This window comes from Neodiprion virginianus, chromosome 2 (genome assembly GCF_021901495.1).
Source record: "Neodiprion virginianus isolate iyNeoVirg1 chromosome 2, iyNeoVirg1.1, whole genome shotgun sequence".
Taxonomy (NCBI): Eukaryota; Metazoa; Arthropoda; class Insecta; order Hymenoptera; family Diprionidae; genus Neodiprion; species Neodiprion virginianus.
Genome location: NC_060878.1, coordinates 29003150 through 29028188, shown reverse-complemented (window position 1 = coordinate 29028188; position 25039 = coordinate 29003150). Strand labels below are relative to the sequence as shown.

The window sequence follows — 25039 nt, the reverse complement described above, 5'->3', positions numbered from 1 at the left end:
CCTACTCTCAGCATTACTGAGGTCAAGAAATATTTTCGTCATTGTAAACACTGGTTCGCGGCAGTTAGGTTATTCCGGTTACAATTAGCGAACGCGTGGGAAATACCGGGACATAATCAACATCATGAAAATTTGACGATCAAACGTATTCTGTAAACCTCTGCACAGCTTACCCTCAAGTTATGTAAAATCATTGCATATCTTGAGATCAGTTAAACAAATATCGGAGGGTTCTTGTCGCCCAATCAGTCATCGGTACAAGCGGCTTCGACGCATTCACGTCTTCTCACAGTATCCATCTGGCGTAAACTTATTGAGATTTTTTCTTATCTAACACGTCTTTCAAGTCTCTGGAATTTCTCCTTAGTTTCAGAGGGTTCTATAATTCGAAAAAGTGTCTCACTCGTCTCAGGAATAATGTGATGAATTTTTGTTGACGGTTAAAACGAGCCAAGTTGGAACAAAGTTGTACTTTTTTACTGTCAACATTGCCGGCGCAGAATTATATGGATACTCGGGAGTTCGAGCTCTTTTTGCATCCAACACGTGGCCACGGACGATGCGTGATGATGCTGGGGCAAAGATCGCCGAGCGATAGGGATTATTAGGACGGAGAGTCGGTTTATAGTCGGACGAACGAGGGCCGCTGGCTTGCGTGCAATTTGAGCGCGGCAAAACGCAATGGCGCGAACATCCGCAGAGCCATGCAACTCCACGCGGCGTTATTTATTCTTCGGTGTTACGTATTACGATTTAAGTTGGGAATCCACCCACACTCGGTAACCAGGGTATAAAACGCGGCGTGTGCAACGCGTACGAGACATTAGCTCGCTCCGGACTACGTTTTGTTGGATGATAATTAATTAAGCTTTAAGCGCAGAGTCCGCATACCGTTTACGCGCGCGTTTATCCTACCGCACAGTGGATTTTGCGATATGAAAACACTGCGGGGTGGATGTAATACGATTTGTAAGCTTTGATCAATGGTGACGGTACAGATTCCAGCGTATCGCAATCAGGAGATTAATCAAGATACAAGTTTGAACAAAGTTCTTTTTAATTTCGAATATCATCTGCGGCAATTATTGGTAGTTTATTATACATTATATGTTATGAAATTTTAATAAACCTGGTGGCAGAGTCGTAGTTTATCCATTTCTATGTAACGTGAGTTCGAAAATTTTTAACATTGCGATCGATGAAGAAAATAGAAGCTAGATTAAATGGCAGCTGATGATTTTTTACGCTCTCAACCAAAAAATGTCGTAGATGTTTAAAGAATAATAAAGATAGTATCTAAATTGCATATTTCTACCATTTCGCAAAATCACCATCACGCATTTTTACCAACAAAAGTCGAAACAAGGCAGCCGAAGCTGTGTGCTTAAAATGTCGAGAATCTTTTTATAACAACGAATGTTATTAATGGTAGAATGTAATGAGCTAAAGCAACAACAGAAAGGGTGATAGCGGAATGATTTCAATAACTACGATAGTGCAGGATAATAAATTATAAAACATGGTTGCGTACATCGTTTGAAGTTGTTGTTACACAATATTATTGTCTGCTATTAGTTTCATTGTTCTTTGAGGATGCACTTTGTGATTCGAAATAGCTGTGGGAGAGAAAGAGAGAAGAATATAGGGTGTGTGAAACGTACAGCATATAATATATATGGTAACGGTAAGATAAGACTATTTCCGTTGTGAATTGCCAGATAATTTTTTCTCCCTCTACCCTCAAGTCGAATATAAAAAACGTGTCGGTATCGCATTATTGTGTTTTAGACACCGACAGTTCAGATCGACGTACGTATAGCGATCGAAGTTCAGGCCGAATGCAGCTCAGCTGTTAACTTATGCATACTTGCGAGAGAACTCGAGGGCTCGGAGCGTTAGTTTCCAGATGTGAATAGGTACAATACATATCTCTACGAATTCACTTTGTTAAGTCTAGTAAAACATACACATGATATACGGGTATAAATATTCGCATAACGCGTAATGCGAGCAGGCTATCCTGCTTTATTCTAGACTTGTACGCTAATTAAAACCAACTGCGAGTTACGTCTGTGTTGTTTTCTTGCGCGAAACGCAGTGTACGCGAGGCGAACAATTTCTGTTATAACCCTGGAGTACCACGCTCCGTTCCCAAACGGAAGGCTATAGTCGTGTTAAGCGACGACGTATGCGTAATAGAAATAGAAATTAATAGGGAAAGATGTCGTTGAGATTTTCCATACAAACACCGAGGTTGCAGCTGAGGAATTAGATTAGCTATCCAGCGAGCTTTAACAGCTACTGACTATCTCGCGGTCTATAACGGAAATTGTCATTACCTACAGACACTTGCCATTCAAAGGGCAACTGCTCTCGATAATCAACCAACGTTATATTATTTAAAGTAACGTTCAATCGATACTTAGGCATTATTTTATAATGATTTTCTGCACTGGCTTAACAGCAGCGGTGTTTTCCATTTGGTATCTAAATTGGCCTGAAACTGATTTTATCGTGCATTTGCAACGGTCGTTCCTTATTGTATTTTTTCCTAACTTTTAAACTTCACTCGTAGTTGTTTATCCGTTGATACGCACGAATTTACAAAAACGGTTTACACACACGCAGAGCGGTGCATGTGATGCGCGATCGGACCGAACGCGGAGTTCTCTATCTCGACGTTTGCAATCAAGAAGAGAGTCGAATGGCGTCAAGTGGTTAAAAAACAGATCACCACGAAAGTTGCGTCATCTGGGTTCGTTCAACCAGATTGGATCCTATCGCTCCTCTCTCACATGATGCTCATGCAGTAACGTCCTGCAGAGAAGATGATCTCGATATATGTAGACGTACGCGGAACGTACACACATCAATCTCCTCCGGTTCCCCTGCTTCGACTCCGACATTCGATCAGTTTCTTTTCATATTTCTAGCTTTCGTAGAACCAGTCAGTAAGTCAATCAGTCAGTCAACTGCTCGACTCTCTCTCTCTCTGTCTCTCTCTCTCTTTTTCTCTGTCCCTTTGCTAGCTCTCATCTAAGTGATACTCTTAATCTTTCCAATGCAGCGGGGTGACGAAGAGATCTTCGAGAGTGACGATATTGATAATGCGCAGATCATCATCCCTCTGTGACCTGCTTGTAACTAGATATAGATCCCGGTATCCCCGTTCTGTCAATTAGTCCGATCATCGGATCACTTATGTACAATTCATTTCCTTTACACGGTTGATTTCTTCCGACGAAACACGACCTATATTGCTATCATATATCAGCGGTATCGTTTCAAGATTTTGAAGAGTTCTCCGGCTGTGTTAACTTTGAGAAATGGGAAAGTGGGAAGGTCGCTCTCATTCTAATCGTTGTCCGGTAATTAACCAAAATGATTCCAGAAGGCCATAAATCACCGTTCCTTAGGCGATTTTTTTTTTTTTTTTCTGGCACAGTCTAAATCGTCGAACTTCTCATAAGACGATTACTGCAACGTAATCGAATCTCGTGTATTCTTCACATGAAATTTAAATCATATGCATACCGTTCCCTTGATTAGGTTCATTAATCATCATCATCCTCGAGTTTTCAACTCGTATTTAAAAATTGCCTCGTCATCACGCGAAACGTTTAGCAAATTGACACATGTGAGAAACTATGCACACAAGTGCGCATATACGTTTTGGGGAATACGTCTGCATTGAATTGGCTCGAGTGTCCGGACCAGGAGCGTCGAGGCGACGTCAGAATTGTACGTAAGCGCTCTTTTCTCGACGTAGTACGCATATCGAATCACGGCACGAAGGCTGCAGCTCCCGGGTCCCGACGTTGGACCAATGAAACTTGAAACTAAAACAACAAAATCTTTCCGGGAATTAGCCGTCTCTTCCTCCTTCTGCCTGCAGCATACACATACCCCGTCATCCGTGTACATTGCATATGCGTATGTATAATGCGTATAATGTATCCCTGTATACACATATCGTGGATCACTTGAAGCCAATTATCTTATGCGCTCGTATATTATAATTAACTTAAACTGCACGCTCTGCACACTACCGCCATACTTCCACGGGATGACCCGTGAAATGAAATCCATGCATTATCTTTTCAAATGCGATGATGAATGTGGAAACGTGGATAAACTTTGTGAAAAAAATCTTACGTAAGATTTCTTATTATATCGAGAGTCTAGCTTAATATTTTATTGGATCCTCATCCTCGCTTCATCTGTCTGCACCAAAAACCCAATCCTCGATGTAGCATAAAAATTGATATACCGATACTACGAAGTTTGAACATCCATGAGCATATTATACGATAATAGTTTGAGAGGTTTCAATTGCGGTTGAATTATTTCCTCAGATTCTTGGTCGGCGAGTAGGCACAATAGGTGACTCGTTTCTCTTTGTACACCGTAGGTCCGAATGTAATCGAGAAAATGAGCCGAAGGATCGACGCGCATGACGTTGACAAAAATATGTCATCTCCAACGGAATTCATTACTTTATACTGCACACGTAACATAACAACACAGATATGCATATTTATACATATCCACGTGGTCCTCTGAATGGGTGACTTTGTCAAAATTATCGAGACTATATCTTACCTGACAAATATTTGCTCACGTCGGACGCGATCACCCAGGTATATAAATTTCGTATCGCGAGTTAACGCGGACACGTAGAAAGATGCGATCGATTTTGGAGTACGTGTAAGTAGCACCTACGTCAAATAACCGTCTGTGGATACCTGCATATACGCAATTGTTGTCGACCTTAATACCGGGACTTATCACTGCTGTGTGTGCTTAGTCAAAAGTCGTATACCCACCGCCGATGCCAGATTCGCGCTGACAAAGGTTTCATCCGAGTTTCCGAGCGGACTGCCAAGATACAAGCTATAATAGTACAATGGTACAAAGTACCATAAAGTACGAAGGGTCGTCGAGGGCACGTATTACGTATGCGTTATTTCGAGCACGTGTGCCGTAGGAACTCGCTTCCATTTCCCCTTACAATTTCAAACCATACGTGAAATTAAACGAAGATCATGCTTAAACAAGTCGGCCTACTTCAAAGTAACCGCAACACACACACGCAAATTATAATTCATGTATATTAAAATTTATTCCAAAAGTTCGTAATCGTATTTCTGAATGAAGTCTATTATACGAGAAGGCTGTGTGATGATTGTTTCGTGGGTCAGATCTCTCGGAATAATATTCACTTCACGGAATCTTAAGGCTTAATATTATACTCCCATTAGTACCATCAGCCTTCCGCGCCACCTCGACCTCGGCGTCGATCAATCCTATCGCGGGGTCACCAATGCCGGCAACTCAGTCAGGAAACGCGCGTCTTTCCGTACGACGAATTCGAGCGGCTCGTTTCCCTAATTATCTTGTCTGTCTTATTGACCATGATTGACAGAAAAATGCGCGCCGTTGTACCAATCTTGTCTATATATATATATATATATATGTATATGTATGTATATATAATCACGGCAGTTGACGATAAGAATTTCGATTTTTATTCTCAAGGCATGTACCGACATCTGGAACGCACAATTCTAGAGAGACAGAATCGCGATCCCATAGGTTACAATTGAAGAATTACTCCAGTCACACTATTCTTCAATTCTGTCGGATGATGTTATTTTTGAAACAGATCAATTTCGATTCAACTTAATTCAGATGGACTTCGAGATCTCAACTAATGAGTGATATGCTTACTCCCTTTTCGTCCAACGATTGTCAAACTTACCGTCAACCAGCGGACCTAGAACTAATTGTAAGGTTGCTGGCGAGATGCATAACGAGATATTCCCACGATCCTTGCAGGACACGGGGGCTACGATGATAGCACTGTTTACCTACTCCTATATATAGACGTGATCTTGGAGTACGGTTGGTCCATTCATACAAGAGCAGCTCGTAAAGATGAAAGACAAATATTTGTTGCCATATTCGAGACACACTTTATACACTATAATATTATAGTTCACGCGCCTTGTATGCGTGTGAATTTTCGGGACTGTGTCATTACGCAGCCTCGTGCAATGCGTTTCTTTTATATGCCCGAAGAAGCTGTCGCACGTATTGCACGCGCAACTATGACGAGTATAGGTAACGATTGAACTAAAAATAAAACTCGTGATGAAGTTTTATGAATAACGTTTAATTTTTCTACATGTGCAGCGATATAATACAAAATTATAAAAATAACATGCTTCTAGTATGTGTGCAGGACGATGTACCTACACATATATGTACGCGTATACGACAGAATGGGTTTCATCGGCATTGGTAAGGGAAGTATTACCATTTACGATCAGCTGGTGATTAATTTCAAACTGAGTAAGCGATATTGAGAGAACAGTCAATTTTATTACTAGTCCGAAGCTCCACTCAAAAATCACCGTCAACAGGATCGCTGTTCCCTTAACAATTTTATATATAATAGAAGCACGTCAGACGAACGGTTTAAGTCTAAAATTACATAATTATCTTATTATTTCTATCTGTGCCAAAATAAAAGTAAATAAATATATTATACCTATTTATATATTGGTAATGCATATACATACATATATGTGTACATATATAAAGTACATATTAAAGCAAAAGAGAGGGGGAGGGGGGGGGACAATTATATTATCAACTATCAATATTTTATTGTTACAGATAATTATTACTAATATGAAAATACGGCGGAACTTTGATGATATACGTAACTTCTTTAAAGATATGGTAATATGAACATCCTGAATTCCTTTTGCAATTCATTTATACTCGATTTACGTATAGTTTGCTTTTTGATACATCATCGGTAATACATCAATATGATTATTACGTTACTGTGTTATCTACAGTCGAAAGTTATATGCACTGTATCTACACCGGAGTGGCGAACATCGGGGAGCGACCAAGAATGTAATAAATTGTACGTATCGTAATAGCACACTACGTTTTTTCAATTCAGTGTACACAGACTCGTCATCGAACAAACTGAATCCCCAACATTGTTACCGAAGATTCCTATAGATTCAGGCTCTATTAACATACGCAAGTACGCAAAGAATCGATTCGATCGCCAGGTACATATGTGTGGACAAAGGTTATCATCCATACACATAGGTATTATATACGTTATCAATATACCCGAAAGACCGACACGCATCGAGTATACAGGCAGATATACCTTTGTCGCGGTACAAATTTATTGCCAGATAAATATACGCTTCACGATAACGAAGTACGTTGTCGATTTCGGGTGATACTTCTCTATTTGTTACTGTCATGTTTCGCATATTTTTTTGGAACTTATTTCCAACTCCTGACTAGACAAACGTCAGTCGGATGTCGGGTTTAGATACTTATCTGAATAATTGTTATTCTAGGAAACAAAAACTTTGATACTATTACTTGATGAAAATCGGTTGGGCTCAAACCGGCAAAACTTGTCTATAGTCGTAAAATGTTTGTTGCCCTTGATCCACATCAGTGGAAAATATACGCAAATTGTGATAAAAGGGATGACGCGATGGTTTAGTCAAAGTTCACGGTCAGTTACTACGCCTTGGTGCACCGATTCATTTGTTCTCTTTTGCCTGAAAATGTTCGCCTTGGAATGGGTGGCTGTCATGGAATGATGTCATGGAATATTGTGGTACCTATACGTGTATATGGGTAAACCTATGCATGCGTGTATGTATGTGTATATATTATATATATGTGTGTATATTATACGCGAGACTCCAACGTTGAAGGAAGCTGTATTACGATTATAATATATAGTATATTTGCGTAGCTGTAACGTTGGTCTAGAATACTCTGGCACACAAGTTGCAGGCGAGAGTAACATGTACAAATTTATGTAGTATAATATACGCTGTGTATAAATATATTCGTGTGTTCAAAGTCGTTCCCCCGTTCCGGGTACTCGGGAAGTATCAACGAAAACGGGACCAGACACGAAAAAGATAGCTCCCAATTATTACGAACCTCGATATTCAGAAAAAGGGGGTGAGATTCGAAAAGTCGTTAATCTTCTATAACGCATATACATACACGAGCTTAAATATGACTTTGAGATGTATCGCTACATTGCAGAACACGTCAGTGAACCTCATTCTCGACTTATCCCCTTCTTCCATTAGTACCATAATCACCATTGCTGTTTTAGCGTAAATTTCAAATCATCATCTGCGTAGTTTGAACGATTGAGGTACATTCCCACAATAATCAGCATTCGGACGCAACGGTGATACTGGACGTGACTCGAAGATGGAGGAATAAGTATTTAATTAAACACACACACACGCACACACACATGTATATAAGGATCGCTTCCGTCCTTCTTTCCAGCTTTACAAACAGTTTGCCCATGATTCTTCTATTCCAGGTACGTAGCGATGGTACTGGTTAGTGTAGGGGCTTGGTCCCACCACGTGCGGGTGGCCACCGTGGGGGGTCGTCGTTGTCGTCGACGTCGACGTCCCGGTCGACGAGTTCGTCGTTCCGTGAGGGTGGCCGTGTCCGTGGAGGTGGAGGTGGACATGGCTCTGGCCGTGGTGAGGGGCGTGGATGTACTGAACGGGCGGTAGCGGTGGCTGGAGTTCGTGATATCGTATCATGTCGTGGGTCCGTTCTTCCCACGTCATCTCCAAATGGTGTTCATTGCAGTGGCGCTTCCTGGCTCTCTCTGAGTCCTCGTTATCGAGGTCCTCGTTATCGTGTTCCTCGTCGTCATCCTCCTCGTCGTCCCCGTCGGTCATACCGTACCTTAAAAATCAATTCAAAACCGTCATCGTTCCGCGGATTAACTTGTCAGAGCTTGGTTAATTTTTACACGGCTTCAGGACTAGTTGTGTTTATTCCCGGGGGATGTGTGTATAACCGTCTAGATATGGATCTTTGGCTTGAGCAGCGATGTAAAAATATAGGTATAGGGACTGGGAAAAATCCGACTCGCACGGCTTCCGGTCGAAACTCTACTAAGTAAATACTTTTATGAATGATAGTCACGAGAAAAAATTCTCATTCGGAGTTATACTACCGTATTGTGATACAATACACGATCAAGAACCAAGCTAATGCATGCCGCAAGCGTTCGGTTTGAAAACAGCTGAGGAACTAAACTAGAAATAACATTGACGTTTGTCTGAACTGTCATCACTGACAAACGATTCAATCTTGAGCTCTGACCAGATTTTTCAAGAATATTATCAACCAAACCAATCGATGATCACTCTCTAATAGCAGGTACATAATACGAAACTCCAATATTTGCTAACCAGTTTCCGTCCTCTTTGGACTAGCTGTATCTCCACATCAACATCTCCGTACACTTGAGTCATGCAAAAACCTTAAGCAGTACAGATTGTTCAGCCTCGATAAACTTCACCAGGTAGTATAGACCAACCAAGCACCCACCTGTTGGGCAGCCACTGGGAGGCCGTTGAACACGGAGGCGCCAAGGCATACTGCATGTGGTGCAGAGCAGGAGGTGGAAGATACTGGTCCAACTCACTACTCTCGACTTCGCACTCGTGTAGAGCAAGAGGCAGGTTCAACCCTGCAACACCGCCCAAGGTATTGCTGAGGGTAGTGAGGTGTCCATCCTCGACGGGTAGGCATTCGCCAACCTCGATATACCGGAGGTCGACACCGCCGTGTTGCTGGGGACCTTCGCATGTAGCCGACGAAGCCCCCGAGGACTGATCGTGGTGGTAGAGCGGTATAGTGCTGTTGTTCTGCTGATGAGGATTTCCCTGCGCAACCATTCGTTTTGTCAAGACCATCTCGCGGTGATGAGACAGGCGATTTTAAAGAACTTCGGAATAATCTTACGGGGATTGGGTTTTGGGTGAAATCGTTTGAATTTTTTATATGTTGTAGATCTTGGCGTTCTGAAAACAAGTCTCCAAGGACACGACCTTCCGCTATGAATAGTTTGGGCGCTAGAAAAATGTTAATTATACATCGAGTATTTGTTTGTGCGAGAAAAAGTAAGAAAAAAAATTATTATTTCTAATAAATGAAACTTAGCCACGTAACCGGACTTCCGTCAATTCACTTGGAACTCGGTGATGTTTTTTATACTCTCTAATGTCCGTTTTTCCATCGAAGAACTGAAAAAATCTGTTTGCATCAGACGCCACCACGTAACGTCCTCTACAGGTAAGGTCATTGAGGTTAGAGGAGGCGATACACTTAAAGTGGCCACGTCTGGTTACGTGGACAAGTTTTATTTATCAGAGATAATAATTTTTTTCTTAGTTTTTTTTTTGACAAAAGAATACAGGATAAAAAATGAACAGTTTTCTATCGCGCAAACTATTCATAGCGGAGATCGTGCCCGTGAAGACTGTTTTCAGAATGCCACGATCTACGACTATTTCCCTGAAACACAATTCCCATAATATTATTACGGGGTTCTTTAGCAGAGCAGGCTGTGCTCACCTGCATGTTGGCGTAGTGCTGCTCTCTCGGCGTCGTCGGCGGTGTCAGCGGCGACAAACCCTGACGTGGTGTCGTCGGGGGCGAGGAGCTTATGCCGCTCTGGGGCGAGGTGGGACCTTGAAGACCACCGACCGGGCTTCTGCTGTCCTCCTGCTTGAACGAAGACCGGGATACGCTGAAGGTTACGTTGCTCTGACTCCTGGTTGGCGAATTGTCTCGTCCGTTGCTCCCGTTCTGTTTCCTACGTCGGGGCTGATACTTGTAGTCCGGGTGCTCACGCTTGTGGATCACCCGAAGTCGTTCCGCCTCCTCGACAAAGGGCTTTTTATCCGATTCGGACAACAACCTGGAATTGCGCGTTTCGAAAATAATCAGTGAGTGCAATGTGATATTTTTCTTCCGATTCTTTCTGATCTGATATTGTGTCTTTCCAGTTCTGGCGACGTCGCATGAAACGACGAAGCTTCCCTAATACGCTACTTCATCGCGTCTATTTAAGCGGGTAGGTATGTAAATATGGGGATGAGTAGATAAAGCGCTCGTTTTTCGAGGTGAAACGGCAAAGGCTGATTGAATAAACAACGCAAGGAATATGCGGTAGAAATATAACATGCGTATCGATTTTTGGTAAAAGACTGATTCATCCGTAGACCCCATCGTGAATCTGAGGTGTATGTATAATACCACGTGATAAAAGTTTGATACGGACTCGGGAATCACTGAGTGACTCCGACGGCTTGTCGGTTTGACGTCTCGTGGTAATGACGACGAAGTCAGTCAGTCAGTCGGTTGGTGGGTCTGGTTAGTGTTCCTTGAATCTTGAACCACCGCGTGAGCTGGAATACATACCTATGTGCGTGCGTACATAGTCACATCCATCCTCGTTCACCGTGCCATACGCGCACCTACACACAAGTACCCTTCATGTACACTCGAAGTATGCGTCGTTCATTCTCCGGCACAGCTTCGGGACTGGGACTAGTTACGGTTAATGTTTATGCTCCAACTGGCTCGTAAACCCTTTAGCTGATAAGCTTTTCCGGTATGGCGCGTTATATTATGCCTCGAAAGATTTGACAGGACGGTTGTGTGAATTTTTTATTACAGTTATTTTTTTTTCGACACACACACGCGCACACAAACACACATATAAAAATATAAACACTCATACATAGAAATATGTACATACATAGACGTTGCGCGTATTCGCCTCGCGGATCGCAATATTCCGCATTAGCGGTTACTCGCGCAAAATTGTACACGCGGTGACCAAGGTAGCGAAGACAAAAACGAGTTATTTATCACCGCAATTCAACCTCTTGCAGCCCCTCTTTGGAGCTCGTTAGACTCTTCGTCGCGTCGTAATATTAGATAGATTAATAATCATTACCTTCTAATCACACCGCTCTCCGCTTAGTATACGACGACTCATGCCGGAATGCAACTCTTGGAACAATTAACGTTTAATTATGGTTACAAGATCGGGCGACGAGAATTGACGGGTTTAAGAGTTGAACACTCCTTGAGGAGCGACTCGTTCGCTCTTCGTTTACACAGGTATAACGGGGTCAGTCTGAAGCCCGAGGAGCTCGGATAAGGAGGTTCAAATTATGACAAGGAGCAGATCGGCCACCGAGGCGTCGCGGCGCTCGCTTGCTCGTTTCGTTGCGTGACGCCTCCGTATAATAGATGTGAAGTGCCAATGTGGTATGCATAGCCATATAGATACTATACGGGGTCCATGCGCCGCGGGTCCTCGACTACGCTTATAAGTATTATATATTTCATCTTTAACGGATGTTTTGTCACTCTTAAAACTCCATATGGTCAATGGACTTTGTCTTGGATTTTTCTTTTTTGTTACATCTTCTTTTTCTCTTTCTTGTATCTCCGTTCGGAAAGACGTACGGGGGTTACGATCAATCACGATATCTCAAGTTTCGCTGCCAGATGCGGCGCAGGGTCAGCCAATCTCGTCTTGCGCCCTGTACGTTCTATATCTCAATTATAATTGTAACTGGGTGTTATAATTTGTACATCCCGTGTTCGGCGACGTGGGGATTTTACTGCGTTAGATTCCGCGCAGATGATCTTCAGAAATTTTTTTTAACGAACAAATATTCGTATTCGACACTTAAACCGTTTTGGGTACGATTCTACGTCTCGCACTCGAATCAATTTTCAACGAAATACATCATGCATTTAACGGTGAGTTAGAAAAAGAATTATTCGTGAATTTCGACGTCCTATAGAAGTTATACCCTAGTTTCCTCTCTGACCCTATAATCTCTTTCTATCCATACCAGATTTACTTGGCCAAATGGGGGGCTGCGATGATGGTGGATGTTTACCCGAGATCTCTCGGCAAGTTAATGTGATACAGGTACACATAGATATACAGTGAAATTCACCTGACAGGGACAAGGGTGTCATTGTGGTCCTTGTACGAATCGGAGAGTATCGTAGTTACGTTATGCGCAGTAGTGTGAGGGACAGGGCGCAGGGATGCAAGTGGCATTATACATTTCATACGTGTTGTGTGTACCTAAGCCTATCCGTGTCACAGGAACTAACATCGTCGGCAGCTGCCGCACGAGCAGTTACGGATCGTTCGTGTCCGGCGACACCGCGTTGTGCGCGTTTATACATCCTCTGCACCGACCCTCCCCTGCAGGCATAATCGCCAACCCTCAATATCTTCTTCGACAAATATTGTCGAAAAGTCGCACCTGGAGTTTTGACTACGGATACGACAGGCATGCCTACACACTCCTGTGTAGTTTCATTTATTGTTAAAATTGTCGAGCGGTGATTTTATTTTGTCAACTTTATTTTACAGATTTGAGTAATTCGCATTATATAACGCGAGCATTTTTCGCGCGTTTTTTTATGCGTGTTTTTCGTACGCAAAGTACCCGTTTCTATGACGGTAAAGCGAGTCTGCGAATGCGCATGCGCGGGAGTTGAAACTGGTATTTTCTGTACTGCGCGCATGCGCTCTAGCGAACAAATCTGACATTACGCGAGCCTAACCTTAATGTCGTGCTTAGCAAAAAATCGCGCAACATACTGTTGTTATGTAAAGAATTATGTGCGACACGGATGCAATGACCTTTTCACCTCACGTATTTGCAATATCTACAAACTTACACGCGGCCCAAAAAGACCCAGTTTGCCTCCTTGTTACACAGGATACTATTATTTAGTCGATGTTCGCGCCTAAAGGATTTAAGTTTGCGAGTAAATTTATAAATTATAACGAATAACGTAGTAACGTACAAAAAATTTTGAAAAAGCCTGACGCAGTAAAATGTCCCTATATAATGTATGGTCGATTCCGGTTCTAGCCACGTGATCTGATTTTGATAAAGGGTACGGAATGTCCCACATACGTGTGCTTAAGCACGGCAATTATCCTAGATGACTGCGGTACTGTTTGTTACGCCGCTGAAGAATGAGGCGCCGAATTGAATCTGTGCGATCATGATTGGGACCAATCACGGGCCCGGATCTGGACACGATCTATCGTGCCAGCGTCTCGGTGCGCCAAGATCTTACAGCACCCCCTGTAACGCGTGATGCCTATTAGCCGTTGGGTGAATTTTTTTTCAGTCAATTTTCTCACCCGTTTCATTTTGCTGCATGCAACTGCATTCGGTTTGAAGTTTAAAATTCAGGTAAACTTGCGGAGGGTACCAAGGCTATCGAGTAGTATGTAAGGATTCCGAACGCAGCTAATATTGAGGCAAAATTGAAAACACCCCGCAGGCGTCGACTCTAAGATAAATTTCATGTTTGACATCACGTGCTAACAGGGTTTCGGCCATTTCGGAAGGTGCTAAATAATGACTTTTTAGAAGTGACGCGTGAACGATCCCGCGACGCCAGACCGGACTGAACCTCTAAGCCTTGCCACCCCGTCCGACGACCTATATTTACTGTTATAGGTTCTTCTGTTATATCAATCCACCAACCGTCGATGCATCTTTCGGTTGACGTAGACAGGTTCGTTCCTCACGAGAGCCAGGTCTCAACAATTAAAGATGTACTAACGATCCGTAAGTGTTATTTCCAACGACGGAAAATATCGGCGAGAATCTTATCAATTACCTGCTCGAAATATATATTGTATGTAAATTTAAGGTGGTCATAATCTGTTTATCCATAAATTTGAATAATTTCATTATCAAGTATCACAGAATGAAAGATCGAGTGAATCTTATGTCAAAAAAAGGTCGCAATTGATTATTGGTTCCTTATTTTGAAGTCAATTCAATGTAGAATTAATTGATTTCACTGCACTGATGTTGGCCGCGATTGAGCACTTACATAAATTAAATATCTGCAAATCCAAAATGCTACGAAACTGTTAAACCTCGTGGCGTGAAGCAAGCGAATGAGATCTCTGTTTGACTTCATATATTAGAACTAATTTCTCAAGATAGCAAACTCTAATTCATTCATCCATCTTACTCCGTGAAACCCGAACTATCACTGCAATTCGCACTTTGGTCCAATTAATGTGGTGGAGTTTCGGTTTGTAGACACTTGCAACGACTGCTATGCTCAGAGTCAATATTTGGTCAGTAACGGGTAAAGAACTAATCTTAATACATATTCGTATATTCAAGTGTACTCGATGCTCTTTCACATGCAGGTGTTGTACGCATTTCCACTTGTGTGTGTGAAAAGGGATGGCGGGGGGCCGTGATATCGGGCGAATTGAAATCACTCGCAGCGGGGGAGACACGACGCGCGTCGTCGGCGTCGGCTAATCGCGACGGAATACGCGGTTAGTTTCGTCTCGCCGGGGCCTCTCGTTAGCGGGAGGAAATGTAATCGTAACCCTTCGCCCCCCGCCGCACTGAGAAATATTTCACATGTTACATTAACTGGAAAAATTCAATAAAACAGGCATCGTTGAGAAAACTGTTTGAATATCGTTGGAATTACCAAAAACGAGGTACGCGTATCCATTTTGCGCTATTGTCGATGCTTTTTTGCTAATCGCAACGCAAAATCAGTTTCTGAGGTTGACTCTACTTTTTTAGTTAAACAAGGCTTTAACGTCGATTTATTCTTGCACAAGCATTAAATTTTTGCAACAGTCACAAGAAAATATAGCAACAGTGATCGTAATGAGAAAGAACAGCAACGGATACTAAACTTTCCGGTAACAGCTAGAGAACTAATTTCCATTCTGTACCTGCAACTATATTTTTCGATTGTGGTAAAAAATCAAAATAGTTAAGGACTGAGTGGTAACCTGAACAAAAAATTTCTCTCAGTGCCTATACAGCTATCGCTGCCCGATCGGCGAGTTTGTCCTTCAATGGTTTGCGGGTGTAAATTATTGCGGGACTAAATTGTTCTGGGAGTTGGAAATCAGTTGTGAAAAAATCTAAATTATATCGAAACTTGAAATTTACGACTTCGTTTCCGGGCATCGAATCGCTGACAATCACCTTGTGTACTTTGTACCCTTGTTGTAATTTGCAGCACCGTTACCAGATTCGCACGGTAGCTGGCTACCATAAATGACATTGCGAATTTGTCAGTTATACCATTGAAGGGCGAAAATTGATGTTTTTTTATTTCTGAACGAACCCCTGCAACTTACCGCCACAGTTTTCCGAGGGTCTTTGACAACTCGGCGTTGTGGAGCTGAGGATACTGATCGGCGAGCCTTCTTCTCGCTGCCTGTGCCCAAACCATAAAAGCGTTCATCGGCCTCTTAACGTGGGCTGCTCGCTTGTCCCCGGAACCTCTGCAATTTCATACATGGACAAACGTCGTTGTAGTGAGTGAAGCAAGTGTTACGAATAATAAATGATATCAAAGCATGGAATGGGATGTGTGGATTTGTTGCGCCTTCTCCGATCATTGGAATTGTGCAACGTCAAAATCATGCAAAACAGTATGACAATCTTGTAAAATCTGCACAATTCAAAAAATCATTCGAATTATCACTCGCTCGATTCACTCTTTCACATAGAGTGGTTATAAATATTCTACTTCACAAGTCTGTCTGAGGGGCGAAAAATGACCTAGAAGGAGAGGATGGAGGAGCGTTTTGTTCGCTCGGCGCCCACCCTTAGGCTCTTAGCCTCGTGGTCCAGCATCTCCTCCGTTTCTCCGAGAAGGACCCGGTCGGATTCCCGAATGCGAGCTACACATGCATGGATGTATCATGTATGTATTTTCGTATGTATTTATGTATGCATGTATTAGAGGTGAGCTTAAAATAACACTGGTCGAGTGCGCCCGGGCGTACGGACGGCGTGCCCTTTGCTTATATGCCTACCTATATGTATATACGAGATGACTTCATCAGAGTTCTTCAGCTCGTCATCTCTCGTGCAGCGCTTCCCGCGAGTTTTTTTTTTTTCAAAGCTTGTGAGATTTCGTTGCAGCCTGTCGTGTTAATATCGCCTCGTTGTACGTTAAATTGTATTCCAGTTACAAAAGTATCACAGGCCGCTTTCGAAACACCGGGGGGAATTCATATACGAGTCGCAGATAATTGTGTTTAGCAGCCTAAGTAACGATAGGTGCGTGAATTTTTCGTCAGTTGTTACAGTTACGATTTTTTCGATCCGATAACAAATGTATAGTCGACTGCCGGAATCACGCCTCGATCCCTCCCTCCCTCCCTCCCGCCCTCCCGCCCTCCCATCCTCTTCTCTTTCTCCCCCGCGACGAGGCGCGTTCTACGCGCTCTTCGGCCTCTTTGAAACGAGCTGGGTGTGAAACTGGTGGGTAAACCTAAGCGGCAAGGAAATTAACACCGCACCTCTAACAGGACCCAACCGACTCGGTACATTACAGGTTTACCCAGATACGCAAAAATTTCTCCTCTTTGCACCTCATTTGCTTCCCAAAGATGCGTACGTACGATGTTTTACCTCTTTACGTGTACGGTTATACGCGCGTATAACATACCTACCTATATCTACCCGAATTTATAATTATATGCGCATATGGTCTTGTCGTCTAAACTTCTACGCGATGTGCGTTGTACGCCGCTTAAGTGTACCTATAATATGACGAAGTGCAAATATGAATTCGAGAATTTACGATTCTAATTGAAAACCGACATTTGTTCAGAATTAGCTTGGTCTTCGTGCAAAGCACGTGGTTCCGGCAAAGTAATGGTCTTTTTCCATTTCAAGACCGCGTACATTTCAGAATTCCGTACGGTACAACGTATGAACGAATTTATATTTACAAAATGTTGGACGTAAAATTAATAATCAGATTCATAACATCGTAACAGTCTCTGATAATATTTTTATTTCGCATCTACCTAACATCGTGTCGTTCTTCACCACGTCAATAAAACATCATGTCGTTTTTTACCCCATCAATAAATGTTGAAATTAACTTTACTGCGGAACGTATGTTTAGGTATAAGCTGCTATTATTTATAGTATTCACATTGTATCTGCATGTTGCAGTAGGGTACATTATGTGTAATGTTTTTATAACGCGTATCCGTATGCATTACACGCGTATATTTGAATATTGTTCAGATTGTATCCCCGGAAACTCCGCCGACGACTCCTTGTCTCTCGTATTTTTTTTTTTTTACCCCTTTCTTTCTCTGCCCCCTCCCCCCTCTTTCTCTCTTGACAGATTATAAAACGAATTCACCGCACAAAATTCCCATAGACCTCATGGGAATAAAAACAGTCGAAGCTATCGCCCCATCACCGTATCAGTAGAAATAAACATTGCACCCGTTGCCGCCCTTGATAACCCCCTCAACCGTGCCGTGAAGATAAGGGACACCTATATAGCTCGGTACTTGGTACCCCGTAAGCCGTACACTTACACTTACAATATTATACTTCACACAGTGAAAGTCTGATGCAGCGTGCGCGTGCTCGGCCAGCATAGGTATGTGAAAGTGTTCACCGTGTAAACCTGGAAATTCGGGAGGATTCATGGAACTTGATTGGGAACCCACATTTTTTTCAAAGAGTCGATTTTATTCCTGTCGGCGGATTCCAGAATTAATTTAACGTGTTTCTACGCTGTAATATTGATCCGAAAGTTCGAACAACGAATGTATCATTATTATCCACAGCTCTTAATTCGGATAAAAAAACGGCGCGTAAAAAGGCAAGTTTTTTCTCAGACAATCGGTATAATACCTGTACGTAGGAAGAGAGTCGAGGAATTCTGATAGTTCAGTCATCCGGCAGTCAGCGGGTTAAAAGTTATGAGAAAAAACGTATAAGAAAAGTCTAGGTAGAGAAGGAGCGAGGCCACGACGATCAGGTATACAAACGGTGCACACATACGGAAAATAATAAATAAATAAATAAATAGGTGTGTATGCGGCGGAATTAGTAAGGCTAGCCAAGCAGCGAGATTCGGCTGGCGAGGTCCCGGCGAACCGTAATTCAATTACGCAGTCAAAGACAGAGTAAACATGAACGGTGCCCAGCTTGCGACCCACTCGTAAACCTATGAAATTTGGTAGAATTGAGTGGGCCAACCTTCCTGGGGAAGTAGACTCGTCAAAATTTGTCAGATTTCATTACCAACCGGTTGCACAGGGTTCAAACTACACCGCTTCCCTGCGTCCGCCGGCCTGCGTTTATAATACGCGTTAATACCCTCTCAACGCGTACCTTTAACATGTTACCAAAAGGTGTTCCGATCCACAATTTTCGTCGCAAAGATCGGTTGCGCCACTATACAATTCACCGTTTTCTCATACCTAGATTTGTTTATCAATTTTTTTATTTTTTTTTACCGAGTGATCCGATAATGATTCTCACGATTTGTTCAAAGTCTGAACAGACCAATTCGATTTTATGGTATTGAATGAGAGAAAGACGGCAGTGGCCGAACTGAAACCGGTCAGGCCAAGGATCATCCAAGATTCTTGGTAGGCAACGTCGCGTCGGGATAAGGGAACTACCTGCAGGTTGTGGATTGACGTGACACGAGCGGTGGTTAATCAAGAGATCACAGCAATCCACTGTACGCAGAGCACGTGCTGGATATAGGTTATAATATCTAATTATAAAAAAAAAAATAATTTAAACAGTGTTTTCAACATCCGACGGCCAGGACTGGACTGGACCGGTTGTACATAAGACGCGGTGCGATGGTGACGAGCCCGAGATCGAGGGCTGGCCGAGTGGCGAGAGAATTTTTACCGAGCAATTACAAATACCAGATCACCACTCGGCGCCGTTCCGTCGTTGCATCATTCGCCAGGCAGACGTCCGCGTTGTTATCAAATCGTTAAAATCAAACGACACTCGAGCGACTCGATTTATATCCCGGTACACGCATTGCGAGTATGTCACAGTTGACACGGAACCTGCAGATCGTGGGATATTGGGTTATGGGTGTTAATATTTATTGAATTGATACGTTGGTACCATTTATTGGTTTCGCCTTCTTACTTAGCTGGGATAGTATAAGATTTTTACCGCGTTATTCTACGCCATCTTTGGCCCAACTTCAACCATCATCGCACCTGATGGTCGAAAACTTGTAATCAACTCAAGTTTCTTAGTACAGTTGGACTGCATCTCAAGTTCTCATTACCTTCTTCTATGGGTTTAAGTCGAAGGTCTGAGAGATTACAGATCATACAGATTTTCTCGTGAATTCGATCGACTCGTGTTTGTATAAAGCGTTTTGCATAGGTATATATGTCACATATTTTTGACTACCTCGCAAAGGTTCACCACAAGCCTGTAATAAAAATGAAGTCCCATCTCAGGTCAAAGAAATCGTATTAAAGGAATTTGGACTCTAATATGATGAAAGGGATGAAAGGTATTGCAAGGAGTTTAGTCGAAGTCATTGTAATGCTGGGCAGTTGTAGGTTGAACCTGCGGTTCGTACAATGACAGCGTAACGTTATGATGTCATCCACTGTACTATGCATCAGGTTACATGTAAGACATTCGTACATAGACATATATCGATAGACTGTCATTTAACTAATTGTTGATAATTGTGGGACAAGGATGTTTTTTCCTACTCTTATCCGCGAGCCTTTCCCAGGCTGGGGAAACAAGCACGTCATAATTGAGTTAGCGGCGTTGAACCTCCCTTTGCCTCTCACAGTACCGCTTACCCTCTACGTCTTTTCCGCGTCTGTCCCGCAGTCTAAGCCCGCGGAGTGCCTGCAGCGATTCAGAATATATACCTGACGTATGTGTGCAGTACGCGCATATTCGGACGTGCAAATACACACGCGTGCGCGTAAATATATATTATACATATACACATTAATTAGCGTCACGCTAAGTGTACTTATCTACACGTATACGTAGGGCACGCAGCATCGCGGTGCGCGGGTTTGCGACTGGCCAATGTCGTCTTATGGTTTCGCGTGTGCCGCGGTACGAGACACATGGGAATTTGTTGACGCACGGTCTAGGGCCTAGGCTTATCGTGTACGGTATAGGCAGAGGTGGTGGTGGGACGGCAAACTTTCAATATCCGACAGGCTCAACAGGTGGCCAGCATACCCGTGCGAACCGGGCGTGTGTATTGCTTCTAATGACACTCGAGGGATGCGTGAATACATCGGGACATGTCATCGTGGGTTGGAAAAAAGAAAGTTATTTCTTTTTTTTTTTTTTTGTTTTATTGTTTTTTTCTCTCCTCTATAATGTATGGTCTATAAGACAACTTTTTCAAAGTCCTTGCACTCCAGTCTGAATCACGACCACCCATGAAGACACTCCCGATGGATCTTGGACGAGAACCGTCGAGACTGGTAGGTATTCCTGGGCAAAAACATCGAGGAGCTGATAGTTTCCAAATAATGTAGAAGAGGTCAAAGTTTACCGATCGCCTTATACAGCGTATGACTAGCGGGAACTTGGGAGAGCGATAACTAGCGATACCCGCCGGCTCCAGCAGGCATACGTCCCTAAGTCTGAAAGCTCCGATGATCGTGAGCCATGGTCACTCATCTTTGACCCCGTCTTGTGGCTTGAAAACTATCTAATAGACTAGTCTCTTGCCGATTTCGCTTCACAAAATATCTTTTTGTTTGTAATGAATTTATCCTACGGAAGAGAGCTACCAGGACACCCTGTATTGCCAATTTACTGTACGCCGCCAATGGCTGACTTAAAGAGTGTCGAATCGGTGAAACATTAAATATAGAAATTGAAGATTCTCGTAGAATAATTCATCAGAAAGAGCACGTCCTTCGGTCTTATAAAACTCACGAGTTTGCGACGTCTGTGTCCAGCGAACAACAATCACCGGCTTTCGTTTCACGTCTAACCATCGAATGTCTAAAAATCAGGGTAACTTGGGAAGTTTTCTAGAGCCCTCGTGACTTCGCGGGGTGGAGAACAATTACATGTGTAATACAACTCTCGTTCTGTACGTATTTAGGTGCATGCCAGCCACTGCAGCAACAGGGTATATCCCGTAGTTCAGTGACACTAGACGTTGCGAGATAAACGGACGCTGCAGTAACGCGTTACTGACCCTGCTTTAACAACGCGATAGCAACGCGATAGGGTTGACGGATAAATAATGACCCGTAGTACGTACATACTTGATTATAGAGTCTCGGTGCAGTGCATGTGGCATCTTAGACTACGGGTGCGAAGATGTCCGAGTGCAACGTACACGATGCACCACACATCGTGATTGGTACACGTACGACGGTCGCGCTTGGTATTGCAGGATATTTGCGTGGAAAACAATAATACGATTTTCGCAGAGTTAACAATGGCTTGGAAAACTTACTTGGTGGCAACAGGCACCAACGTCCAGTCGTACCCCTTCAGAACTTTGGCAACTGCAGCGCTGATTCCCTCGCCCCCGTTCACTCCACCGATTCCTGGACCATTGTTATTATTGTTGTTGCTGCTGCTGTTATTGTTTTCGTTGTTGTTGTTGTTGTTGTTGAGGACAGGGGTGGAACTGACGCTGATAGAATTTTCCATCCCTGTCGCGGGTGGTGCCGATGATTCACCCATTATTTCGTTCATGTTACCGATCCTCCGGATCGCAGTAACGTCGCGTAATCGGCGGTTGAACGGGATAAATCACTTCGCCTATTATATATTATACAGAACCACTTTATTCCAAGGCGAATGTATGAGGAACGATTCTTATTTTCAATCACAATCGTGTCGAACTATTTCTCAACGGTATTCCGTTTCGGCATATCACGTCACGGTTCACTCGTTAAAATCTCTTTGTCGTATATACAGCCGGTGGTTATATTCACGGCCTTTAACAGCGCACGTTCAGTCAAGTTTTCACCCAACAAACTTTCGGGTATTGTTCAAACGATCTTACGTAGGTCTGCGGGAACTCGTTAACCGATGCACAAGTCTTTAGGTACCGTTCACCGATCATTATAATACAAACGAACAGTGGGCGTGAAGGATGCTCCTCATCGTCGGGAAGACCGCCGTCGCCGCGGAGAAGAATTCCTCTGAACGCGGAATTTGTATACTTGTACGAAAATCGCGTATGTATGTTTACGAAACCGATTCTTTGTTTTTTCTTGAAATTTTTATTTCCCTTCACCGTTTCGCCTGGCCGAACAACCGTCAATCGATGACGGCAAAATTTCAAATCACCGAAACCGAACAACTTGCAGAGTTTCTATCCGAGCGGCAGGACCGCTGCTATAGTGGATCGTGTAAAACGTTCCGAGCTCAAGTGCGGTGGTGTAACGTCGCCCCGGGGCGCCTCCACCACGAGGCCTTTTCGGAGGCGGAGTCTGCCGTCGGTTTTATATATACCACCGACACTTGTTGCTTCCTGAATCCGCCGCTTTCCTCCTCGCCTCTCGCGCCGCGCTTCATTTCTCTCATTCCGTCATCTCCTTCTTCCTCTGTATACTTTGGCTCTCGCATCTCTTTTCTCTTACTCACCGTAGCGAGGTATTCATCGCCATTTTATTTCTGCCCACTCTTTCCGTCTCCCTGTCTCCCTCTTCTCTTTCTTCAACTTGTGCGAAAAGTCCGTCTAAGGTATATTCCACAGGTGAGTAATTTGCCCAATCGATATCGCGAGGTACGTTAGTAATGATTTGGCAAGACGAAGACCTCTGTGCTCTGGAAAGAGAAAGAACGTTGCGTCGCGTATGCGTTACGTGCTGTACAACATAGTCGATTCCCACTCGTTCGTGCCGAAATTGCGAACTCCGCCAAGAGCAACGTTTTCGTACACTCGATTATCTCCTTCTCTCTTCGTCTCTCTCGATAAATATCTCTATATTTTGTCCCAAGCTGGATACTGGGAAGTCAGAGCTAGGGTTGCCATGGTTACAATATCCTCCAAGTCCGTGGCCAATCGGGTTATTTCTGGCTCCTCCTTCTCCCAACTCCACTTCAGTGCCCCCCACTATCCGCTCTCTCACCCTCTCACCTCTCTCTCCCTCGCTCCTTTCGAATCTTCCTCTCATCCGCGGATGCATCGTGTATGTTCGCCTTGGCGCTGGTCTCCGATTGGTTAATGGGGTCTATAATTATGACGTCACCTACGCAGCGCACCTAATCCAGTACCGTTTTATTTCAACACCCGTACCAAGTTATAGCCGTTCGTCAATCGCTATCGACCGACTGGTTCTGAAATCGGAGAAATGCCTCAGGGATCAGAGGACCGCCGTCGAGCAGCTAAATCGCGATTTGTAACCTGACTACATGGTCCGTTTTCGTCGTTACCAACATGTAGTTCAGCCGGTTGGCAGGGGCTATCAGAAAGCTGAGATTTTAACCGTAACTCGAATGACCGGGGATCCTTTCGTGATATCGTTAAAAAAATGTTAAGTCTAATCACACGAGTCCTTGTATTTGTATTTGCCTTCCATATCATCGGGTACTTGGTTTTTCGTATGGACCATGGCAAAGGCAAGTGCTGCACAACGATGCACAAAGGATGCATGTTTTAAGAAATTGAAACTTGGCTAACGATTTTAATAAATTTCAGAAGGTTTTTCAATAAACGATTTTAGAAACCCAGAAGATAACACTGCAGGAAAGATTTTTAACAGGCTTAACAAGAATTTACACGATATTGGGTTTTGGGGACTTTTAACCCCTTTGATGCGTATAACAGTTTTACTTTGTACGTTAGGGACCTGCGATGGACCAGCATGCGCTTTGGGCCCCCTGCATGTTATACGCCAGGAGAGACGCGAAGAGGGCTTCTAATTAAGGGCCTAACAAGGCCCACGTGGGAGCGGGAAGAAAGTTGCAGAAATATGGAAGTGATGAGGCCTCGGTTCAGTGACTCCGGTCAAGATCCGATTCTTTTTGATCTGCCCGCACAGCATCCGCACGGAATAGACACGCCCAAGCATCTGAGCAATGACTCTTCAATATAGTTCACGTTCTACGTGTATATCTATATTACGATCCGGGCCAGCACTGAAGTTGTGATTTAAATATTAGTCCTTGTCCAACCGCTTCCGCTTTGGTCTTGGTACGGCCGCAGATTTGATATTTTTCACCGTACGTGCAATCTCAGACTAGTGAAAATTGTTTCGAGCTGTGGAATAAGTCGCCGCATCACGTAACGCAAGGACATTAATTTATTTTCAAGATTATTGCTACGCCGT

At 43.4% G+C, this 25039-nt stretch overlaps 2 protein-coding genes across 4 annotated transcripts in view; one reads left to right on the top strand and one right to left on the bottom strand.

The window, feature by feature from the left end:
- Positions 1–25039, top strand: part of LOC124297570 (transcription factor Sox-14-like) — a 92068-nt gene that overhangs the window by 51624 nt on the left and 15405 nt on the right. The window lies entirely within an intron of this gene.
- Positions 6618–23134, bottom strand: LOC124297569 (transcription factor Sox-9-B-like). Its single transcript, XM_046748734.1, has 5 exons — positions 22210–23134; positions 16082–16228; positions 10462–10807; positions 9433–9770; positions 6618–8781 (listed from the first exon to the last, which is right to left on the bottom strand). The coding sequence occupies exons 1-5, from the start codon at positions 22452–22454 to the stop codon at positions 8367–8369; spliced, it is 1491 nt and encodes a 496-aa protein (XP_046604690.1). The 5' UTR covers positions 22455–23134; the 3' UTR covers positions 6618–8366.